This window comes from Schistosoma haematobium, chromosome 2 (assembly GCF_000699445.3).
Source record: "Schistosoma haematobium chromosome 2, whole genome shotgun sequence".
NCBI classification, from domain to species: domain Eukaryota; kingdom Metazoa; phylum Platyhelminthes; class Trematoda; order Strigeidida; family Schistosomatidae; genus Schistosoma; species Schistosoma haematobium.
The window spans coordinates 14,000,595-14,023,658 of record NC_067197.1 but is presented as its reverse complement, the minus strand read 5'-3'; the positions used below and the strand labels follow the sequence as shown (position 1 = coordinate 14,023,658).

Sequence of the window (23,064 nt, the reverse complement as noted above, 5' to 3'; positions counted from 1 at the left end):
ACGAACTCCGCGTGCGGGATCGCGTGTGCGTATTACTAGGGAGTCCTATACTGAGACGAAACGGCCGTCCAGTGCTTCCAGGATTTCCATGGTGGTTTAGCTTTGATCAGCTCATGAATTCAACTATTAAATTACTATAATATCCACAAAACCCCTTTCTGATTAAAATCATCTTATTACAAAAGTCAAAAAAGACCGATTTTACATGATGTAATTCAAGGAAAATAATATGATAAAAATAAGTTATAAAATTCGACTAAATTTAAGACCATAGTTATAAATCATTTTTTTTCTACCTATATCTACTTTATTTGTATTCATATATAATGTATAATTGGCGCCAATATCTGAAATTAGTCAAACAAACGTTTACTAATATAACCAACTACCAAATCAAACGAATGGTTTGGTTGTAAGTTTCATTTCTTGATTGATATTATAAAGTGTACAGATGGTTATCATGCTATTCAAAAGTCTGTTGACATTCGCTTAATTCAATAAAAGTTAATTAGGATGTTATCGGTTTTATTCTTCTCTTGTTTAATGGTGAGATTTACAATGTCAATTTTTGTTCTCTTTGAAACTCATCAACTGAAGGACCTTTCATTATAATTTGTATCGCTGATTGTGACGAGACCAAAAACTTCGGTATCATTTGCTTTGAAAGTCAGTGTTACCCTCTAGATTATGGGATAATTTTATCTAACGAGTTTCAGCTAGGATTTAAGAGAGCAGTTTTCTTGCTAGTTTATAGAAAACCCTATCTCCTAGTAAAATTATGCTTATTTCCTCCAAATGTTTAAAAGCAGATTTGTGAGTGGTCATATTCGAGCATCTCCATGGTGAGACGTTTCTCACCGGCTACGGTGGATAATTGCTTCACAGTTTTTCAAAACTAATTCATTTTAAAATATTAGGCTTTAACGGAACAATCTAAAGGTCATGACACGTGAACAACCTAGTATTGTTCTTACAGGAGGTTGCGACTAGGCACTGCTGAAGATTTTTATAATTAGGACGAAACAAATGTTCAATAATGCCTGGTATTTTTACTTGCTCTTCAATTAATGTTAGTCCATATCGAAAAATCTTTTCAAATTTACCAATCGCCTAGTCTCTAGTTACCACTAGATCAAGTTTTTTTGTTATAGAAGTGCTAAATTTACCCATAGTCTTCAAATTACCGAATGTTTAAAAAACTTTATCTTCTTTAGATTTGTGTAAAATTATATTAAACCCTGATAAAAGTGAAGGACATTACTAATTTTTACCTCACTCACCTTGTGGTTATTTATAAACCATGCTCTAACTGTGACGAATAATCATACTACTCGGTCACCAAAACCGAAGTAAATGAAGAGGAGATTAAATCTACCACTTGGTGGGTTGAATTCGTAAGCCTAGTGATAAAGGCATTCAACTTTTAGCCCTTTGGGCTGACGTCTGAACCCCTCTTCACTTCGCTTTGAGCAACCAGTCATTATCATCACCCCTTATACTTGGGGCCCCGATCATTATTGATATTTGTTCATTTTAGTTAGTATTTCGTTTATTTTCTTGTATTGAGCATGGATTATAGAAGTCAAACTAATGCCTTGTTTTAGATAAGTTTACAAATCTGGAAGGATGTTTGACAAGTAGCTAACCTGAAGCAATAGTAAAAGATCCATGATTGTTTTCGTTTACAATATGGGTGAGGCTAAAAGCACACTTCTCAACAATTGTCGAGTCTTTACATCAAGTTCAATTCATAGTTATGTTCACTCCATGCCACAACTATTATGCGCTTAAAATAATAACATTAGTACAAACGATAAGAAGTTGAATGTCAAGAAATGGAATAATGTTTTGCAAGATCGAACATCTAATTCATAAGCAAAGATATTTAAATAACATGCAATGCAAATGAGCAAATAAGTAGTAATTTTTTATTTACCTGATATATATAAAACATTTTACTATGTACTGAGTTATTATCGCCTAATGATAATTATAATGATAATCACAGAATATACACTATTTCTTCAGATACAATCGGCTTGATACAAATGAAGAAAATAATGGTACATTTTATAAGCAAAGATGGATAGTGGCTAGCAGTGGGACCCAGGACACGTGTTTAGCTCTATTTGGGACTCGTCAGCTGGATGCACCTGCATCTCAGAGTTGATGTTCCCTCTGAGATGCCCTCTGAGACTCGAACCCAGTACCATTCGCTTCAAACAGCATCGCATTATCCACTCAGCTACTGAGTCCTGATAGACACTTGCTTGTGCAATGTGGTGAATTTAACTTCACTCGGTATTGTTTTGCTTGTATCTTCTCATTGAGTTTTAAGACTGCAATTGCACATATGCCAATAACAGACTGATCAATTGCAGTCCTAAACCTCAATGGGAAGATACAAACAAAACAATACCAAGTAAATTCATAATGGTACATTATCTGAAACCATTTTGATTCATGAATAATATTAAATCAATATTTGTCACAGGGTTGTTACTAATATGAAGAATATAATCAACGCAGAATTCGTAATCATAACTGGTAGCATTTTATGGTACAGTATTGTTATCAGAGTGAACACTATAATAGTCATCAGTCTTGTATGCACATTGTTTCGTTTTTCAAGTACACTAAACAAGTAACATAACTCCAATGTTATAAACGTTTCAGAATAATATATGTAGCGTAGGGTACAATACACAGTAACCATCATTTACTTAATAAAAAGATCAAGGTGAAAAAAGTAATGATAGTGAACGAATTATTTCCTAAAACACTATAAAAACTACAAAATTATAGATAATCTAATTTGCTTTTCTTTTCTAAGTCCACTTTTAAATAAAAAATTTTGGTGCAAGACTCAATGTCTTGCATTCGAATCCAGCGTGCGGTGTCATAGATGCGCAATGCTGAGGAGTCTCACATGATTGCAAATGATATGAATTTGAATGTCCCATATCCAACATCTAATTGATAAACAAAAATACTTAAATACTATACAATGCAAATGAGCAAATAAGTAATAGTTATTGATAATCGAATTTACATTCGTTTTCCAAAGTCACTTTTAAATACAAAATGTTGGCGCCTGTTAAAAAAAGGAAAGGGCTGAAGTCAAGATGTTCAATTATTTTATTACTTTCATGCAATGAAAAACAAAGGCAACTTGTGCTTTCATGTAATGAACATTCTTTTCTTTCTTTCTTTCCTTTATCCGTTAAGAAGTTTGTGATGTTTCTTAAAAAATAAAATTCTTCTAACAAATTAATTAGTGGTTTCTATACAAATGAATTTACTGAATAACTGAACAGATTGATTAAATCAAATAAAAATCCTTTCCCCAAAAAACTGGTTTATCTACCATAAATCATTGTTTAAATGAAGCAGTTGATTATAATAAGGTTAATGTTAGATTCAAGTATACTCTAGAAGAAACTGAAAAAACCGAAGATCTCATTCATAGCTACTTATCAATAATTCATTGGTGGGTCAGTGACATTGTAGTGAACAAAACACGAATAGGGACAATCGAATGTATTTGAGCACAAAATTACAGAGCACATCAATAAAATCTGAGAACCATATAGTAAATCGTTAATTTGCAAAATATCAATCCATCATCTCAAACTTGACTGTTCCTGTTGCAAACATCAATCCATTGTCTCACATTTCATTGTTCATATATTTTCATACCAACTGCTTTGTGTACCTATTCTCTCCTTCTCGATCTTCTACTGAAATACATTCTATGCCTGACCACCGTTATATACTACTTGTGTGGATATAAGTAACCCACACCACAATATGACTGACTTATCAGATGAACGTGTTCCAAACCAAGACTAAACACATATATTTGTATCTAACCTGTTTTCAGTCAATTTCCTGATAATCACAGTTCATGGTGTAAATATTTTTCAAGTTATTAAAACGATAATCACATTTTGTTTCAATTACCAGTTGGCGATTTCATGATTTTTTTTCAAGAAGTTCATCAGACACATTTTCGTAATATCAGAGAAATGTTAATTTTCAAGAAAGAGATAGTTAAATAGTTATTCAAGCTTCTCACTTCACTTATTTTCTACGACTGTGTATTCTTGCTGATTTTGACTTTAGAAAATATTTTTGTATTAAAGTTCACATAACTATTAATTATAAGAGGAAACAAGTTATGAAAAGCTGTAAGATCTAAACTTGTCACCAGAGATTTGATTGTGTCAATCAATAATTAACTCTGTGTAAAGGCCCCATTGCGTTATTGACTACCAATTGAGAAGCATACACAGAAATCTACTGAAGGATTAACTACATTATTTTGATAGTCAGATGTATCAGCAAACCCGGAATCTTCAGTCCTGTGCGCGAACACTTAATCTCTAGACCACTGAGCTGGCATCCAACAGTGTTAATGTCTAACTTCAATCGGTTCACGTATCGGTTCAAATATCATTTCAATATCTGAGATAAATACCTGCCTCTATCCTACACAGATTGACTCCACCGGCCACGACTTTCCACTAGAATTCTAGGAAATCCATCTTGTAGCCAGTCATTAGTGAGTACATGATGATTATTATTGAATTTGGGTTTGTGTAGATTGTAATCATTTTAATAGTTGAATTCATGAATCAATGTAAACTAGACCACCAGTGAAAACCTGGAAGCACTAGACGGCCATTTCGACCTAGTTTGTGATCCCTCGGCAGTGTACATCCACAATCCAGCATGCTGGACTCGAACCCAGACAATATATGAATTAATGATCTGTTGAAATTAAAGTTTCGTCTAGTTAAACTAAATTGCAACTAGCAATTGTTATAAGGTTGCAAAATTCATACATATATATTATATACATAAATCAGATTTCATCAGCTCAAACATTGGATGATTTTAATCACTCTTAGGTAGTTTAGAACAGATTTCCGATTACTTTGTACCTTCTCATAACGTAACGACTATATTTTGAAAGAAAATTCATAAGTATTAAACTTCTTAGTTGAGTATACACTAAATTAACCTGTTGGTTATGAGACTGAAATTTCATTACGATAATTTAGATTGGTTTACAAGATATATTGTCTTGTCAATATAAACAAAGCGAGAAAAAAGAGTTTTAGAATGGAATCAACTCGATTTATTTCAAGAGAAAACAACACAGTTAATATAATAGTTAAGACTGACAGGTGGAGTTCAACAAGGTCAGTTGTGAGATAGTATCTCACTGAAGACGATAGTGGATGGTGGTGTGATTTCGTGGACTGACGTACCACACATTAACATCGTTCGATGTCGAAAGGTTCAGTGGTCTAGAGGTTAAGAGATCGCGTGTGAGATCGACAGGTCCTGGGTACGAATTCCGTGAGCGGTATCGTGTGTGTGTATTACTAGGGAGTCCTATACTGGGATGAAACGGCCCCCACTTTCAGTCCTTCCTACGAACGTTTCCACAAGTACATTCAAATCGATAAACACATTCGAAAATAACCTCACAATCAAACTGACCCATTTTTGGTTGATTTAAGGAAATTAGTTTTGTAAATGATAAGAAATAAAAATGTTCAAAATGTTCAAAATTGATCTGTCAGTTCACTGATTACCAATGTGAATAATGTAAATAATTTTGATGATATGATCAAGTGAAAATCTTTTCATTCCATATTATGTTTACAATGCTTAATCAGATATTTCTCAGATAATAACTGAAACTCACGAACAAGTATGAAAAAGATTAAGCATTTTCTGATCATTAAAATTAAATGATACAGTTTAAATTGTTAAAGTTATGTAGAATGTGATCGGTCAAAAATCTTACTTTCGTCTATATTTTCAAACATTTTCATGAGTCCGACTTTGAAACACACAGGAAACATACAAGACGAAATACCTTCTCAACAGTTTAGCATAGTTCAAAACTTCTACTACACAAACCTATCTATTTCATTGAATCAATCGCTTCATCAAAAACACAATATGCTTTGTACGAAGATTGTGGAGATGAGGATTTTCTATAGATGTAATTCAGTTTTTGATCGTTATATTTAGTTATATGATCCAGTGTATTTTGATAGACTTATTGTTTGTAGTAAATAATGAAATCTTCATTGACTATCTTGTCCACTTCCTTGAATATCGCCTCATCAATTTTTGTTCCGTCATGACAAGTAGTCATATCAGTGATTTTTCCAGATACCATAGCATCATTTTAGTGAGGTTAACCATTTAAAAATATCATTGTTATCTGATAATAATCATGTCTCTGACGTCCTTCATATATAGTCATATAATTGTTATGACTCATTTATATTCTCGTGGAACATTCCACTCACATGTTCTTGGAACTTCCTACATATAAAACATGTTAAACCGAAATTTTGGATTCCTTTTACTCCCTATCCTTTAGTTTCAGCCTATTAAAATTGCTGATTTTAAATTCTATTTACTTGTTATAACTATAACTCGATATAGTGGTCTTTAAATGATTTTATTTTACATATACGACAGATAAAGCTTCGTTTAGTCTTTATATTAATATTCAAATTTCGGTTTTCAGACAATACAGTGCTATTAGATGCTGATAAGACAGTTTACAAACAGTTAATAGAGCGTATTTATTCAACAAATCAATTGCAGAACGTTTGAAACAAAATCAAAGAATAATTTTACATTTTATATCGGCCATAAATATCATCGAAGTTTACAATACTCGAATCGAAATAACCCCAAATATCGGAACTCTGTAGTTCTCACTCATTAAATTTGGGTTAAAACATAACGAAGCATCACCACTTTAATTGTCCCATCCGTTACTAACCAATTAACCCTAGCACAGTCTAAATCTGTTTCATAATAAATTAAGTGATATACACTTGTTATATATTAGAAAAATACAAATGAATGAATACCTCCGTAATATATCTGTTCAGTATTCATATGTTCTCTTTTCATATTATATTTACTGTTTATACATAATCTAATGACGCATCTATTCATCTTTACCAGTTATAAACCATTTAACATTTGTCCACAGGTAACTTACTTTTCCCTATATATCACATTAATGAAATCAATGTAGTTTAGTGTTATCGGATATTTATTTAAAGTAAATCTATAGAAATCATGATAGAAATTATCTATGGCTTTTACTCCAACACACGAAGATTCAAATTCATCTCAGTGAAACTTCCAGAAGAGATATTCCGTTCGATTAGTGAACAGTACAACAATTCGCAAAACACAAAAACCACAAATTTATTTCACTATATTTAAACTGACTACTGTAACCTTTTCAAGTAATAATAACCTGACACGGTAGAAAACTTCAAGCAATCATAATTTTCATTTTATCATAGTAATGATATCTGTGAGAGCAAAAGAAAAGATCGAGTATAAGAAAAAGGACAATAGGATTATGTTACTTAAGAACTAACATTAGATAAGTAGTGAATACATCCACTCCATTAATAAGGATTCAGAACCATATCACCCAAATTCTCCAAACACTGGTTACGATAATCACCAGACCTCAACCATGTAGTCTACTTCTCCCTACATAGCTCTGTCTAACAGTGATTGTCTCCATGTACTGTTACGATTTAATGTTTTGCTAGCCCCTTGTCTCCTACCGAAATACATTTTCAACAGATATCATTGTTCCACATGGTAGGCGATAACCAAGCATACTTATCACATACTTATCCCAACTACGTCAGTTGATGAACATACATACCTCGTCAATCGATTCGTCATATTTACCTAGCACTCTGTACCGAACTTCAAAACTTCCCACTCAGTGGGCTCAATGTATACTAGTGATACTTCGGAGACACCAATGACCGAGTACTAGTAACCCACGAATGTAATCTATTCTTAATGGTCACAATTGACAACCACAAAATAAAACTGCTGTCATATACTCATCCCCTGTTTGGTAGACGGATGTCTCGTCTACGCCACAAGTGACGCAAATTAACAAATGTCAAGTGAACTGTTCGAATGAGTGCACATATTTCTTCAGACACAAACCCTCTAGGTCTGAATTATAATATTTTAGATTTAATCAATGAATTAAATGGTGATATGTGGAAAGCATAACTGAAATGACATCCCTACTCATCAGTGGAAGGGAATGTTCGATCTTAACGATACTTAATTGATCTGAATGATGTTTCAGGTAGATACAGTCTTGTATAGAGAGTATACAGTTTCAAGTTAGATTAATAACTTAACTAATGTTAGTAGACATTAAAAAGCGTTGTATGCAATGAAAGCTCAAAGTAATTCTTAGATCATATCGGAAGGCAATATTTCTAGTTCAAATCAATAAAGCAGATTGTGATAATTAGGACTATTTGAATTATAGTACAAACTTGGATGTCTTGAAACAACGCAATCTAACCAAGTTGTAGTAGATAAGCATGAACGAACGTATTGTATTTGGAATTCGAAATCAGGCAGTCATCAAGTATAAAGGAGTCATCAAATGCATATAATCACAATATCCACCACAGTTTAAATGAGAATCCAAATTTCTGCGATCAGTCGTACCTCCTATCCTTAGGTTCATCATGTGTCTCTGTATGATCTAAAACGTACTCACTAGTATTAGAAATAACATCTGAAAGTGGAACGGACTCCCCTGGGTCCTGGAATTGTACACAATCATAGTGTCATCAATTCACGACTTTACCTAACTGACTTATAGACAGATAATTAAAAGATGACCTGATTGATTCAATAAATGTAAATGGCATTGTGTCATTCATTATTGATTAAGTAATTCACACATTACACAATTAGTACAGAATAATTAAATATTGAGAAATAACTAAGTCAAACCACCAACAATGACAACAACAACGAAAAAACATAAGAAAACAAGATATTGATGAATGTTTTAAAAATAAGTCGAATCAAAACATGGAAAGTATTTATCATCAATGTGCTGAATGAATAACAACGACAACAACAACAACAACATCAAATTACATAGTATTCATCTTCTGGAACTAAAGATTTTCAAATTTTATAAAAATTAATTTGACAATCTTCTTAAACGACCAATGTAAGGTAGATAAAAGCTTCCAGTGTATAAAGTATCATCATGTTCTAGTACTTCACAAGCATTTGGTAATTCATTTTGCAAATCTTTCCAAATTTCAATTATCTGTCCATTTTCATCTAAACGAATTAACATTGATGATTTTCCTTTCGGTATTAATGTGAATGGAAGCATGAAGATAATCTGTTGCAAAGATAAAAAAATAATGAAATGCTGAATTCTTACTTAGTTTGGTGGGAAATTGCATAGAAGTTTAATATGTGTCACTAGATTCTCTGATCTACCTCTATCATAATTCATTTTGTAGGTATTGTGAAGTTTATTTTACTTCGTAATTAGCTTCAGCTACAGATTCACATTAGTTAAGGTACCAGTGAAAACCAGGGAACATTTCTCAGTTGTTCCGTTGCAGTGTGGAACCCCTCAGCGTTTGCTCCTGCTAAGGCACCGATATAGAATCGTTTGATCCCTGTTCATTTTCTCTGAAATGAGTTCAGTAGGTTTCATTGGGAATTCAAGACTGGTGGAGGTCAACCATGCCGGTAGTGAGACAGTCTTCCTCAATGCGATTATGTGACTGTACTGCCATGTCATTAGTTGGTTGAATTTGAAAATGTCTACATACACTGTTCTAGGTTTACTACTCGACTGCCAAAATATTTAAAAATGGAGTGACAATAAGATGAAAAATATTGATTATAAAAATGTAGGAATATTATTAACCGTACACTGGAAGCCAACTGACGAATACAAGGGTAAGCTGGTAGATAATTGAGTAGAAGTTCAGATAGAGGCTCGTCACGAAGAGGTGATACAGGGACCCAATATCCACCACGTGGAATGGCTTTGATATTATCCGGAAAACCAGGTAGCCCATCACTGAACACGGTCACTTCACCTCCGTCTAATGGAATTCGTAGAATTTGAAGTTTCATTGTTTCAACGAGTAATATGGATTTTCCGTCACTAGAAATTTCGATTCCGTTGGGAAAGCGTAAACCATCCATTATGTGACTGTATTGACCAGTTTTTGTATCAGCCATTGTTAGCCTAGAGAAATGTTTAGAGAAGAAACCTACATTAATTAGGATTCGTGTTCCAGAAATACAAATGATTGGAAGGCGTATTCAAAGTTTGTTTCATGAAGATTCTAAAGTACATCGCATTAATTTGATCTTATTATAGCTTAGACAGTTATTGAAGTCTATTGTTTTGTCCATATCTGTTTTGTATATTTTTAGGTTTATTTCCCAGAATATAACGGTGACATCGTCGTTACGTGTATAAACGTTACTAAGAATAATGTGATATTTGTATACAACCCTTTGGTTCCCGGTGGTCATTCGAATAATGTTTCGTTGTATCCAAACCAAGTTATTTGGTGGTTATTTGACAGCATTAAAAGACTTTATTGTAAACATTTAGAAACGAATTATCCATCTGACTCATTGTCAAAAGAAAAGAGGTATTAATACCTTTACAACCGTATAATTCACTTAAACTCTTGAAGACGGTTTCTGTTTAATAAACATTAATCAGTTGTGTTGAATTTCTCCAGAAAAATCAACACAGAAGACTGAAAGGATACATTTACCAATGCCTAGAACTGTGTAACACGTTTTTGTCTTAAAAGTTAGGGATTTAATTGTTGTCATGTAATTTATTGGTAAACACTGAATGTTTTGCTTTGGTCTTCTAGTTACAACTCAATGGAAAATTCTGCAGTTAGGAAATCAAACATACACAGATGCTTATTAAGACCAAACGGAATATGCCAAATCAAGTAGAATATATCTTATTTTATTAACACTAACCGACCATTGACTAGTAAACAGTATTTTATTGCCTAGTCCTGTAGTGATAATCAGGTATTATATCTGCATTTTCGACATAGTCTATTCTATCTACGTTTTCCGAAACCGTATCACCGAGCATCACAATCAAATATGCCATTATTGAAGAAGTATTTGCGACTGTCTATTTGTAAATCTGTCTCTTTGCAAAATTGGCTGAGTGAGACTTGTTTTACGTGTTTCCGACGAGTTCCAACTAATACATAACTTAGGTCGATGATTTTCCGTTGAATAGCTCAACTGATGAATTAAATGTTTACATATTTCAGAACAAAATTCATGAAGAAAGTATCATCATCCTAAACCTAGTTAAAAATAAGTATTAATTGAACCACTGAAATACAGATCATTTGTGAAAAACTTGTCATTACCTCCCACTAGGTAGTCCCTCTAAAATTGTTGTCCATAAATGTCGTAAAGGATTTTTGTACTAGCTTCAGTAATAACAAGACTACCGTTCGGTAACATTACCGAATCATCAAAAAATGTAACTTTGAAATCTTCATCTAAGGGGAACAATTTCTTCACACTACCTAAAAGATGAAAAAATATAATCAATACTATTATTATTACTATTGTTTATTGAACTGACCATCTTTTACCGAGACAGAGAATACACCTAAATAGGCATCCGTGACCAAGAAATTCTCCGAATTGTTGAACAATTTTAAACCTAATGGTCTACCACATTCATGTACACCAACTAAATATTTGGTGTATTAGTTAAGCTATAAGCTATAAAGAATAATATTACCGCAGTTTGGTGAACCAAGTGTTGCATGAACATAAATCCCAGAATTATTTATTTTTAATATTTTCCCTTGAATCACTGTGGCATACAATGAACCTATTGGATAGTTTCCCAATTAAGAAAGCTAAACAAAACTACACTACTTACCATCATGATAAATTAAACTTTCAGGACCACTGTAATTCATTAAATCAATCTTTTCTAACTTTCCATAATTTTTATTTATAATAAGTTGGTCATTCAGCTCAATGGATGGATTAATATGATAAGTATATGAATCGGTTGATTTATTCAGAAAACAGCGTATTATATATCCAATACAAATGACTGTTATTGATCTAAAAACAAGTTTTCTCAGTTCTATCATTAGAGTAGATTTTTTATGGTTGAGAGCAATAGAATCATTTATTAAGCTTACTATATATACATAAATAGATTATGATGGCTTTCAAAAAAACTACAATTATGGTCGATAATAATTGATCAATTTCCGTTGCGGTGTTGAACATGAATTTACTGACCTAAAGGTCATTTCAAAAACATAGATTCTCTAGTGTGCCTCACACAATAGAACATATTATTGTTGGTCTTATGACCAACGTTAAATATATGAACACATGCTAATAAGCGTTTCTTAATTTGATTGGTATTTTGATAATTTTTTAAAGTGGCTATCTATTTTGTTTAGTTTGACACGTTATATGAAAAGATGAGTTCAGTGTATGACAATTGTGATCATTTAGAGGGAGACTCTGATATGTCAGATGGTTGAAAGTAGTTGACAGGAAACCCTGGATGCAAGTTTCATGCTATTCAGCACTTACCAGCAAGGTGTGCCTGTAAACGTGAAGGGAACGACACTCATTGTGGGATAACAGGTACGCCTCGTTGAAATGTGCTAAACAGCACGAAATTTAGAGTGATGTTTTCCTGTGCACTACCTCACACCATCTCGATGTAGTGAACACGATGTCGAGTCACTTAGACTACTGGCTATATTGTAACTTGACCTATAGAATTCGATAAGCACTAAATAATCAGACAAACAATACATTGAATAAGAAATAAGGATTAGTTCAGCGAAGAGTTCTCTTTTCGGCGAAACAATACATTGACCACTACCTCGTGGTCACTCATCTATTAGTATTATACTTTTATTCTCGATTTTTTGATGGTTAGAAATAAATATTACTTAGGGATTTATAGTTAAATGTAATTTAAAATTAACAGAATTAACTTAAAATCTTAATGTCTGAGATGTAAAGTCTCTGATGTTCGAATTATATCTTATGGTCTTGAGTATCTGGAAGTGACTTGCGTTCATTGTTATGGGTGAATTTCGCATGTACTACGACTTCTAACAATTGACCTCATATTAGAGTAAACAATTATATCTGGCAAATTAGTGGCAATATTGTAGTTTGGGCCAAGGACTACTACAATAAGTTCTTAACAGTTTAGACAATAAAATCATACTATTCCTGAGCAATTGTTTAGCTGAGCGATCTGGGTACAGATATCTGTTCGTTGGCCATTCATGAGACAGTTAATACTTTTGACAATTCATAGAACAAAGATAATTGAAAGGAGAATTCTTTTTCCAATGAATTCATATTATATTCCACCGTTATATGCCGAAAACTATTGATTAAAGTAATAGTTATGTTTCCTGGAAATGTAGCTTTATATTACAGATATTGAATTTATATTTGTGAGTTAGTATAACAAGTTAATGGGGGATTGGCAGGTATTGAAATAGTTTTCGCGTTTAGTTTAACGATGTATCTTTATGATGTTTATAAATATCGGTAGAAGAGTGATAAAATAATGGTTGGGGTGAATTCTGGTATAGTTTTAAAGCTGGTCAGCACAATGGATATTCAAACTCAAATAAAACGAACTTAATCATGATAAATTTCAGTTGTAAAGATATTTGAAAGAGGGAGAAATAAGTAAGTTAACTACTCTAAATCAAATCAATATCTACTTTGTAATTGAAATGAATAGTCATATATTAGAACCGTGCAAGTTATCTATATAAGTTACATCTACCTTTTTGTGTTGTAAATGCTATTACATGATCAGTTTGAGAGATTTGGCCATCACACATTTACACTACATTATTTTTACTACAGTAGACAACTGATCATTACACACATGTATTTTTTTAGAAATAACTAGAGTTAAATGTGACTTTATTAAGCCATACTAAGTGATATTGATGTGGGTGATGAGGTGAATTATTAAGACTCCAAGTACTACAATTCACTGTTAAGAAGTTAGACTGACAGTTACAATAGGAATTGGTCAGTCCAAGTAATTCATCTTTAGTTTTCTCCTTCTACTGCTTCACTTCTAATGTTTCTTAGATTACTTAATGTTCTGTTGAACATGTGATTTTTCATTAATTTGAATCTGCTTTATTGATTTGAACTAGAAATATTGCCTTCCGATATGATCTAAGAATTACTTTGAGCTTTCATTGCATACAACGCTTTTTAATGTCTACTAACATTAGTTAAGTTATTAATCTAACTTGAAACTGTATACTCTCTATACAAGACTGTATCTACCTGAAACATCATTCAGATCAATTAAGTATCGTTAAGATCGAACATTCCCTTCCACTGATGAGTAGGGATGTCATTTCAGTTATGCTTTCCACATATCACCATTTAATTCATTGATTAAATCTAAAATATTATAATTCAGACCTAGAGGGTTTGTGTCTGAAGAAATATGTGCACTCATTCGAACAGTTCACTTGACATTTGTTAATTTGCGTCACTTGTGGCGTAGACGAGACATCCGTCTACCAAACAGGGGATGAGTATATGACAGCAGTTTTATTTTGTGGTTGTCAATTGTGACCATTAAGAATAGATTACATTCGTGGGTTACTAGTACTCGGTCATTGGTGTCTCCGAAGTATCACTAGTATACATTGAGCCCACTGAGTGGGAAGTTTTGAAGTTCGGTACAGAGTGCTAGGTAAATATGACGAATCGATTGACGAGGTATGTATGTTCATCAACTGACGTAGTTGGGATAAGTATGTGATAAGTATGCTTGGTTATCGCCTACCATGTGGAACAATGATATCTGTTGAAAATGTATTTCGGTAGGAGACAAGGGGCTAGCAAAACATTAAATCGTAACAGTACATGGAGACAATCACTGTTAGACAGAGCTATGTAGGGAGAAGTAGACTACATGGTTGAGGTCTGGTGATTATCGTAACCAGTGTTTGGAGAATTTGGGTGATATGGTTCTGAATCCTTATTAATGGAGTGGATGTATTCACTACTTATCTAATGTTAGTTCTTAAGTAACATAATCCTATTGTCCTTTTTCTTATACTCGATCTTTTCTTTTGCTCTCACAGATATCATTACTATGATAAAATGAAAATTATGATTGCTTGAAGTTTTCTACCGTGTCAGGTTATTATTACTTGAAAAGGTTACAGTAGTCAGTTTAAATATAGTGAAATAAATTTGTGGTTTTTTGTGTTTTGCGAATTGTTGTACTGTTCACTAATCGAACGGAATATCTCTTCTGGAAGTTTCACTGAGATGAATTTGAATCTTCGTGTGTTGGAGTAAAAGCCATAGATAATTTCTATCATGATTTCTATAGATTTACTTTAAATAAATATCCGATAACACTAAACTACATTGATTTCATTAATGTGATATATAGGGAAAAGTAAGTTACCTGTGGACAAATGTTAAATGGTTTATAACTGGTAAAGATGAATAGATGCGTCATTAGATTATGTATAAACAGTAAATATAATATGAAAAGAGAACATATGAATACTGAACAGATATATTACGGAGGTATTCATTCATTTGTATTTTTCTAATATATAACAAGTGTATATCACTTAATTTATTATGAAACAGATTTAGACTGTGCTAGGGTTAATTGGTTAGTAACGGATGGGACAATTAAAGTGGTGATGCTTCGTTATGTTTTAACCCAAATTTAATGAGTGAGAACTACAGAGTTCCGATATTTGGGGTTATTTCGATTCGAGTATTGTAAACTTCGATGATATTTATGGCCGATATAAAATGTAAAATTATTCTTTGATTTTGTTTCAAACGTTCTGCAATTGATTTGTTGAATAAATACGCTCTATTAACTGTTTGTAAACTGTCTTATCAGCATCTAATAGCACTGTATTGTCTGAAAACCGAAATTTGAATATTAATATAAAGACTAAACGAAGCTTTATCTGTCGTATATGTAAAATAAAATCATTTAAAGACCACTATATCGAGTTATAGTTATAACAAGTAAATAGAATTTAAAATCAGCAATTTTAATAGGCTGAAACTAAAGGATAGGGAGTAAAAGGAATCCAAAATTTCGGTTTAACATGTTTTATATGTAGGAAGTTCCAAGAACATGTGAGTGGAATGTTCCACGAGAATATAAATGAGTCATAACAATTATATGACTATATATGAAGGACGTCAGAGACATGATTATTATCAGATAACAATGATATTTTTAAATGGTTAACCTCACTAAAATGATGCTATGGTATCTGGAAAAATCACTGATATGACTACTTGTCATGACGGAACAAAAATTGATGAGGCGATATTCAAGGAAGTGGACAAGATAGTCAATGAAGATTTCATTATTTACTACAAACAATAAGTCTATCAAAATACACTGGATCATATAACTAAATATAACGATCAAAAACTGAATTACATCTATAGAAAATCCTCATCTCCACAATCTTCGTACAAAGCATATTGTGTTTTTGATGAAGCGATTGATTCAATGAAATAGATAGGTTTGTGTAGTAGAAGTTTTGAACTATGCTAAACTGTTGAGAAGGTATTTCGTCTTGTATGTTTCCTGTGTGTTTCAAAGTCGGACTCATGAAAATGTTTGAAAATATAGACGAAAGTAAGATTTTTGACCGATCACATTCTACATAACTTTAACAATTTAAACTGTATCATTTAATTTTAATGATCAGAAAATGCTTAATCTTTTTCATACTTGTTCGTGAGTTTCAGTTATTATCTGAGAAATATCTGATTAAGCATTGTAAACATAATATGGAATGAAAAGATTTTCACTTGATCATATCATCAAAATTATTTACATTATTCACATTGGTAATCAGTGAACTGACAGATCAATTTTGAACATTTTGAACATTTTTATTTCTTATCATTTACAAAACTAATTTCCTTAAATCAACCAAAAATGGGTCAGTTTGATTGTGAGGTTATTTTCGAATGTGTTTATCGATTTGAATGTACTTGTGGAAACGTTCGTAGGAAGGACTGAAAGTGGGGGCCGTTTCATCCCAGTATAGGACTCCCTAGTAATACACACACACGATACCGCTCACGGAATTCGTACCCAGGACCTGTCGATCTCACACGCGATCTCTTAACCTCTAGACCACTGAACCTTTCGACATCGAACGATGTTAATGTGTGGTACGTCAGTCCACGAAATCACACCACCATCCACTATCGTCTTCAGTGAGATACTATCTCACAACTGACCTTGTTGAACTCCACCTGTCAGTCTTAACTATTATATTAACTGTGTTGTTTTCTCTTGAAATAAATCGAGTTGATTCCATTCTAAAACTCTTTTTTTCTCGCTTTGTTTATATTGACAAGACAATATATCTTGTAAACCAATCTAAATTATCGTAATGAAATTTCAGTCTCATAACCAACAGGTTAATTTAGTGTATACTCAACTAAGAAGTTTAATACTTATGAATTTTCTTTCAAAATATAGTCGTTACGTTATGAGAAGGTACAAAGTAATCGGAAATCTGTTCTAAACTACCTAAGAGTGATTAAAATCATCCAATGTTTGAGCTGATGAAATCTGATTTATGTATATAATATATATGTATGAATTTTGCAACCTTATAACAATTGCTAGTTGCAATTTAGTTTAACTAGACGAAACTTTAATTTCAACAGATCATTAATTCATATATTGTCTGGGTTCGAGTCCAGCATGCTGGATTGTGGATGTACACTGCCGAGGGATCACAAACTAGGTCGAAATGGCCGTCTAGTGCTTCCAGGTTTTCACTGGTGGTCTAGTTTACATTGATTCATGAATTCAACTATTAAAATGATTACAATCTACACAAACCCAAATTCAATAATAATCATCATGTACTCACTAATGACTGGCTACAAGATGGATTTCCTAGAATTCTAGTGGAAAGTCGTGGCCGGTGGAGTCAATCTGTGTAGGATAGAGGCAGGTATTTATCTCAGATATTGAAATGATATTTGAACCGATACGTGAACCGATTGAAGTTAGACATTAACACTGTTGGATGCCAGCTCAGTGGTCTAGAGATTAAGTGTTCGCGCACAGGACTGAAGATTCCGGGTTTGCTGATACATCTGACTATCAAAATAATGTAGTTAATCCTTCAGTAGATTTCTGTGTATGCTTCTCAATTGGTAGTCAATAACGCAATGGGGCCTTTACACAGAGTTAATTATTGATTGACACAATCAAATCTCTGGTGACAAGTTTAGATCTTACAGCTTTTCATAACTTGTTTCCTCTTATAATTAATAGTTATGTGAACTTTAATACAAAAATATTTTCTAAAGTCAAAATCAGCAAGAATACACAGTCGTAGAAAATAAGTGAAGTGAGAAGCTTGAATAACTATTTAACTATCTCTTTCTTGAAAATTAACATTTCTCTGATATTACGAAAATGTGTCTGATGAACTTCTTGAAAAAAATCATGAAATCGCCAACTGGTAATTGAAACAAAATGTGATTATCGTTTTAATAACTTGAAAAATATTTACACCATGAACTGTGATTATCAGGAAATTGACTGAAAACAGGTTAGATACAAATATATGTGTTTAGTCTTGGTTTGGAACACGTTCATCTGATAAGTCAGTCATATTGTGGTGTGGGTTACTTATATCCACACAAGTAGTATATAACGGTGGTCAGGCATAGAATGTATTTCAGTAGAAGATCGAGAAGGAGAGAATAGGTACACAAAGCAGTTGGTATGAAAATATATGAACAATGAAATGTGAGACAATGGATTGATGTTTGCAACAGGAACAGTCAAGTTTGAGATGATGGATTGATATTTTGCAAATTAACGATTTACTATATGGTTCTCAGATTTTATTGATGTGCTCTGTAATTTTGTGCTCAAATACATTCGATTGTCCCTATTCGTGTTTTGTTCACTACAATGTCACTGACCCACCAATGAATTATTGATAAGTAGCTATGAATGAGATCTTCGGTTTTTTCAGTTTCTTCTAGAGTATACTTGAATCTAACATTAACCTTATTATAATCAACTGCTTCATTTAAACAATGATTTATGGTAGATAAACCAGTTTTTTGGGGAAAGGATTTTTATTTGATTTAATCAATCTGTTCAGTTATTAAATAAATTTACTTACTTACTTACGCCTGTTACTCCTATTAGAGCATAGGCCGCCGACCAGCATTCTCCAACGTACTCTGTCCTGGGCCTTCTTTTCTAGTTCCATCCAATTCTTGTTCATTTTTCTCACGCCCATTTCCATTTCTCGGCATAATGTGTTCTTTGGTCTTCCTCTTTTCCTCTGACCTTCAGGATTCCATGTGAGGGCTTGTCTTGTGACGCAGTTGGGTGCTTTCCTCAGTGTGTGTCCTATCTACTTCCAGCTCTTCTTCCTGATTTCTTCCTCCGCTGCAACCTCGTTTGTTCTCTCCCACAGTTGGTTGTTGCTAATAGTGTCCGGCTAACGGATCTGAAGTATTTTGCGCAGACAACTGTTAATAAACACCTGTATTTTCTGGATGATGGCTTTCGTAGTTTTCCAGGTTTCCGCCCCATACAGTAGAACTGTCTTGATATTTGTATTGAAAATCCTGACCTTGGTGTTGGTTGACAGTTGTTTTGAGTTCCAGACGTTCCTCAGTTGTAAATATGCTGCTCTTGCTTTACCGATCCGCGCCTTCACATCTGCATCAGATCCACCCTGTTCATCAATGATGCTGCCCAGATATGTAAAGATTTTTACATCTTCCAAAGCCTCTCTGTCAATTGTGATTGGATTGGTGCATGCTGTGTTGTATCAGAGAATCTTGATTTTCCCTTTGTGTATATTGAGACCTACTGCTACTGAGGCTGCTGCCACACTGTTCGTCTTCTTCTGCATTTGTTGTTGCGTTTGGGATAAAAGGGCCAGATCATCTGGGAATTCTAGATTGTCCAACTGCATCCTAGCTGTCCATTGTATCCCGTGCTTCCCTTCAGATGTTGACGTCTTCGTGATCCAGTCGATCACCAGGAGAAAGAGAAAGGGTGAGAATAAGCAACCTTGCCTAACACCGGTCTTCACTTCGAACGACTTTGTCAACTGTCCTCCATGCACAATTTTGCAGTGTAATCCATCATATGAGTTCTGTATGATATTGACTATCTTCTGAGGTACGCCGTAGTGTCGAAGAAGTTTCCATAGTGTTGTCCTGTCCACGCTATCAAATGCCTTTTCGTAGTCAATGAAGTTGATGTAGAGTGATGAATTCCATTCAATTGATTGTTCCACAATGGGCCGTAGAGTTGCGATTTGGTCTGTACACGATCTATCCTTACGGAAACCTGCCTGTTGGTCACGAAGTTGGGCGTCTACGCAGTCCTTCATCCTGTTTAACAATACCCTGTTGAAGACTTTTCCCGGTATTGAGAGAAGAGTGATGCCCCTGTAGTTATCACACTTGCTAAGATCGTCTTTCTTTGATACTTTGATCAGAAGTCCTTCTTTCCAGTCTTTTGGTACTTGTTCCTCATCCCAAATCTTATTGAAGAGAATGTGTAGTATCCTTGCAGTTGCCGCTACGTCTGCTTTTAGTGCCTCTGCTGGGATGTTGTCTGGTCCTGCTGTTTTGCCACTCTTGATTTGTCTGATGGCCATGCTGATCTCTTCAACTGTTGGTGGGCCAACGTTGATTGGGAGGTCCGTGGGTGCTGCTTCGATGTTGGGTGGGTTCAGTGGAGCTGGTCGATTCAAGAGTTCTTCGAAGTGTTCTACCCACCTGTTTTGTTGCTCTTCAATGTTGGTGATTACCTCGCCTTCCTTGCTTTTCACTGGTCGTTCTGGTTTGCGGCGATTTCCAGAGAGTTTCTTTGTCGTGTCATACAGTTATCTCATGTTTCCTTCTCTTGCAGCCTTTTCCGCCGTCGTTGCTAAATCTTTCACATATTTACGTTCGTCGGTTCTGATGCTCCTCTTCACTTGTTTGTTTACTTCTGTGTATTCAGCTTGTGCCTTGGCTTTTTCTGCTCTTGTTCGACTGGTATTGATTGCTGCCTTCTTGTTCCTTCTTTCTTGAATCTTATCTAGTGTATCAACAGTGACCCATTCCTTTTGATGGTACTTCTTGTGACCCAGGACCTCATGACATGTTGAAGTGATTGCTTCTTTGATCCCCTTCCAGTTGCTCTCCACAGTAGTTCCTTCTCCATTGAGTAGATCATGAAAGGCCTGGAACTTGTTGCTGAGGTCTATCTTGAATTCGTTGAGTTTGTTAGTATCCTGAAGAAAGGCCGTGTTGAACTTTTGTGATGTTGTCCGCCCCATTGTCCAGTGCTTCTTGAATTTCAATTTCATCTTGGCGACCAGCAAGTGATGATCTGATGCTATATCAGCTCCTCTCTTGGTTCTCACGTCCTCTATAGTCCTCCTGAACGTTTTGTTGATGCAAATATGGTCGATTTGGTTTTGTGTAGAGTGATCCGGTGAAGTCCATGTGGTTTTGTGTATGCGTTTATGTGGGAATATGGTGCCGCCTATGACCAGCTTATTGAAGGCACATAGATTTGCAAATCTCTCACCGTTTTCGTTTCTTTCTTCCAGTCCGTGTCGTCCCATGATGTCTTCATATCCAGTGTTGTCCGTTCCAACCTTGGCGTTGAAATCTCCCATCAGAATGGTCAGGTCCTTTGTTGGGTACATCTCGACGACTGACTGCAGCCTACTGTAGAATTGATCTTTGGCGTCTTCATTGTAGTCGTTGGTAGGCGCATAGCATTGGATGATGTTCATTGAAATGCCCTCTTTCTTAGTTTAGAAGGAGGCTTTGATGATCCTTGGTCCATGAGATTCCCATCCTATAAGCGCATTTTGCTCTTGTTTGGACAGCATCAATGCAACTGCTTGTGTATGTGGGGCATCTTCTTCTTCATGGCTAGAGTATAACAGGAGCTCTCCTGAAGTTAGTCGTTGTTGTCCAACTTGTGTCCAATGTGTTTCATTGATCCCAAGCACCCCCAGGTTGTATCTCCTCATTTCTGCACCAATTTGGAAAACTCTTTCGGTCTCCCACATTGTACGAGTATTCCATGTGTCTAAATAAATGGTTGCTCTGGTTGTCAGAAGAGGCATCGACCTCGTAACTTCCGAAGGAACTCAGCTTCCATCATGAGGCGTCATAACTCTTCTAAATGAAGACCTTCTAACTCCCAGGGCAGAGTTTAAAAGATTTGAATAATTCTTCTGGTTAGCGTTTTCTTAGCTAGTTAGTTTTCTACGGGATGGGGACGCTAACCCCATGCACAACCCTTCCCCTTTATCCGGGCTTCGGACGGGTAGTAGCCCCCGGAAGGACTCCAGGCGGAGTTATTTTAAATCAATTTATTTGTATGACAACCACTGATTAATTTGTTAGAAGAATTTTATTTTTTAAGAAACATCACAAATTTCTTAACGGATAAAGGAAAGAAAGAAAGAAAAGAATGTTCATTACATGAAAGCACAAGTTGCCTTTGTTTTTCATTGCATGAAAGTAATAAAATAATTGAACATCTTGACTTCAGCCCTTTCCTTTTTTTAACAGGCGCCAACATTTTGTATTTAAAAGTGACTTTGGAAAACGAATGTAAATTCGATTATCAATAACTATTACTTATTTGCTCATTTGCATTGTATAGTATTTAAGTATTTTTGTTTATCAATTAGATGTTGGATATGGGACATTCAAATTCATATCATTTGCAATCATGTGAGACTCCTCAGCATTGCGCATCTATGACACCGCACGCTGGATTCGAATGCAAGACATTGAGTCTTGCACCAAAATTTTTTATTTAAAAGTGGACTTAGAAAAGAAAAGCAAATTAGATTATCTATAATTTTGTAGTTTTTATAGTGTTTTAGGAAATAATTCGTTCACTATCATTACTTTTTTCACCTTGATCTTTTTATTAAGTAAATGATGGTTACTGTGTATTGTACCCTACGCTACATATATTATTCTGAAACGTTTATAACATTGGAGTTATGTTACTTGTTTAGTGTACTTGAAAAACGAAACAATGTGCATACAAGACTGATGACTATTATA

General features: G+C 34.2%; 3 protein-coding genes across 3 annotated transcripts in view; 1 reads left to right on the top strand and 2 right to left on the bottom strand.

Moving 5' to 3' along the window:
- Nucleotides 1-1,036: 1,036 nt before the first annotated feature.
- The window catches only part of MS3_00006258 (uncharacterized protein), a gene marked incomplete at its 3' end in the record, with an annotated part of 35,133 nt that continues 13,105 nt past the window's right edge, over nt 1,037-23,064 (top strand). Inside the window, exons 1-2 of the mRNA XM_051214386.1 lie at nt 1,037-1,043; nt 2,340-2,423. The remainder of the gene's footprint in view (nt 1,044-2,339; nt 2,424-23,064) is intronic.
- MS3_00010759 (uncharacterized protein) lies at nt 9,041-10,110 on the bottom strand (the record flags this gene model as incomplete). Its single annotated transcript, XM_051219155.1, has 2 exons — nt 9,041-9,250; nt 9,796-10,110. 2 exons carry the CDS (start codon nt 10,108-10,110, stop codon nt 9,041-9,043), a joined length of 525 nt encoding a protein of 174 aa, XP_051067552.1.
- Nucleotides 11,311-12,038, bottom strand: MS3_00010758 (uncharacterized protein; the record flags this gene model as incomplete). Its single annotated transcript, XM_051219154.1, has 4 exons — nt 11,311-11,453; nt 11,513-11,623; nt 11,675-11,767; nt 11,819-12,038. The coding sequence occupies 4 exons, from the start codon at nt 12,036-12,038 to the stop codon at nt 11,311-11,313; spliced, it is 567 nt and encodes a 188-aa protein (XP_051067551.1).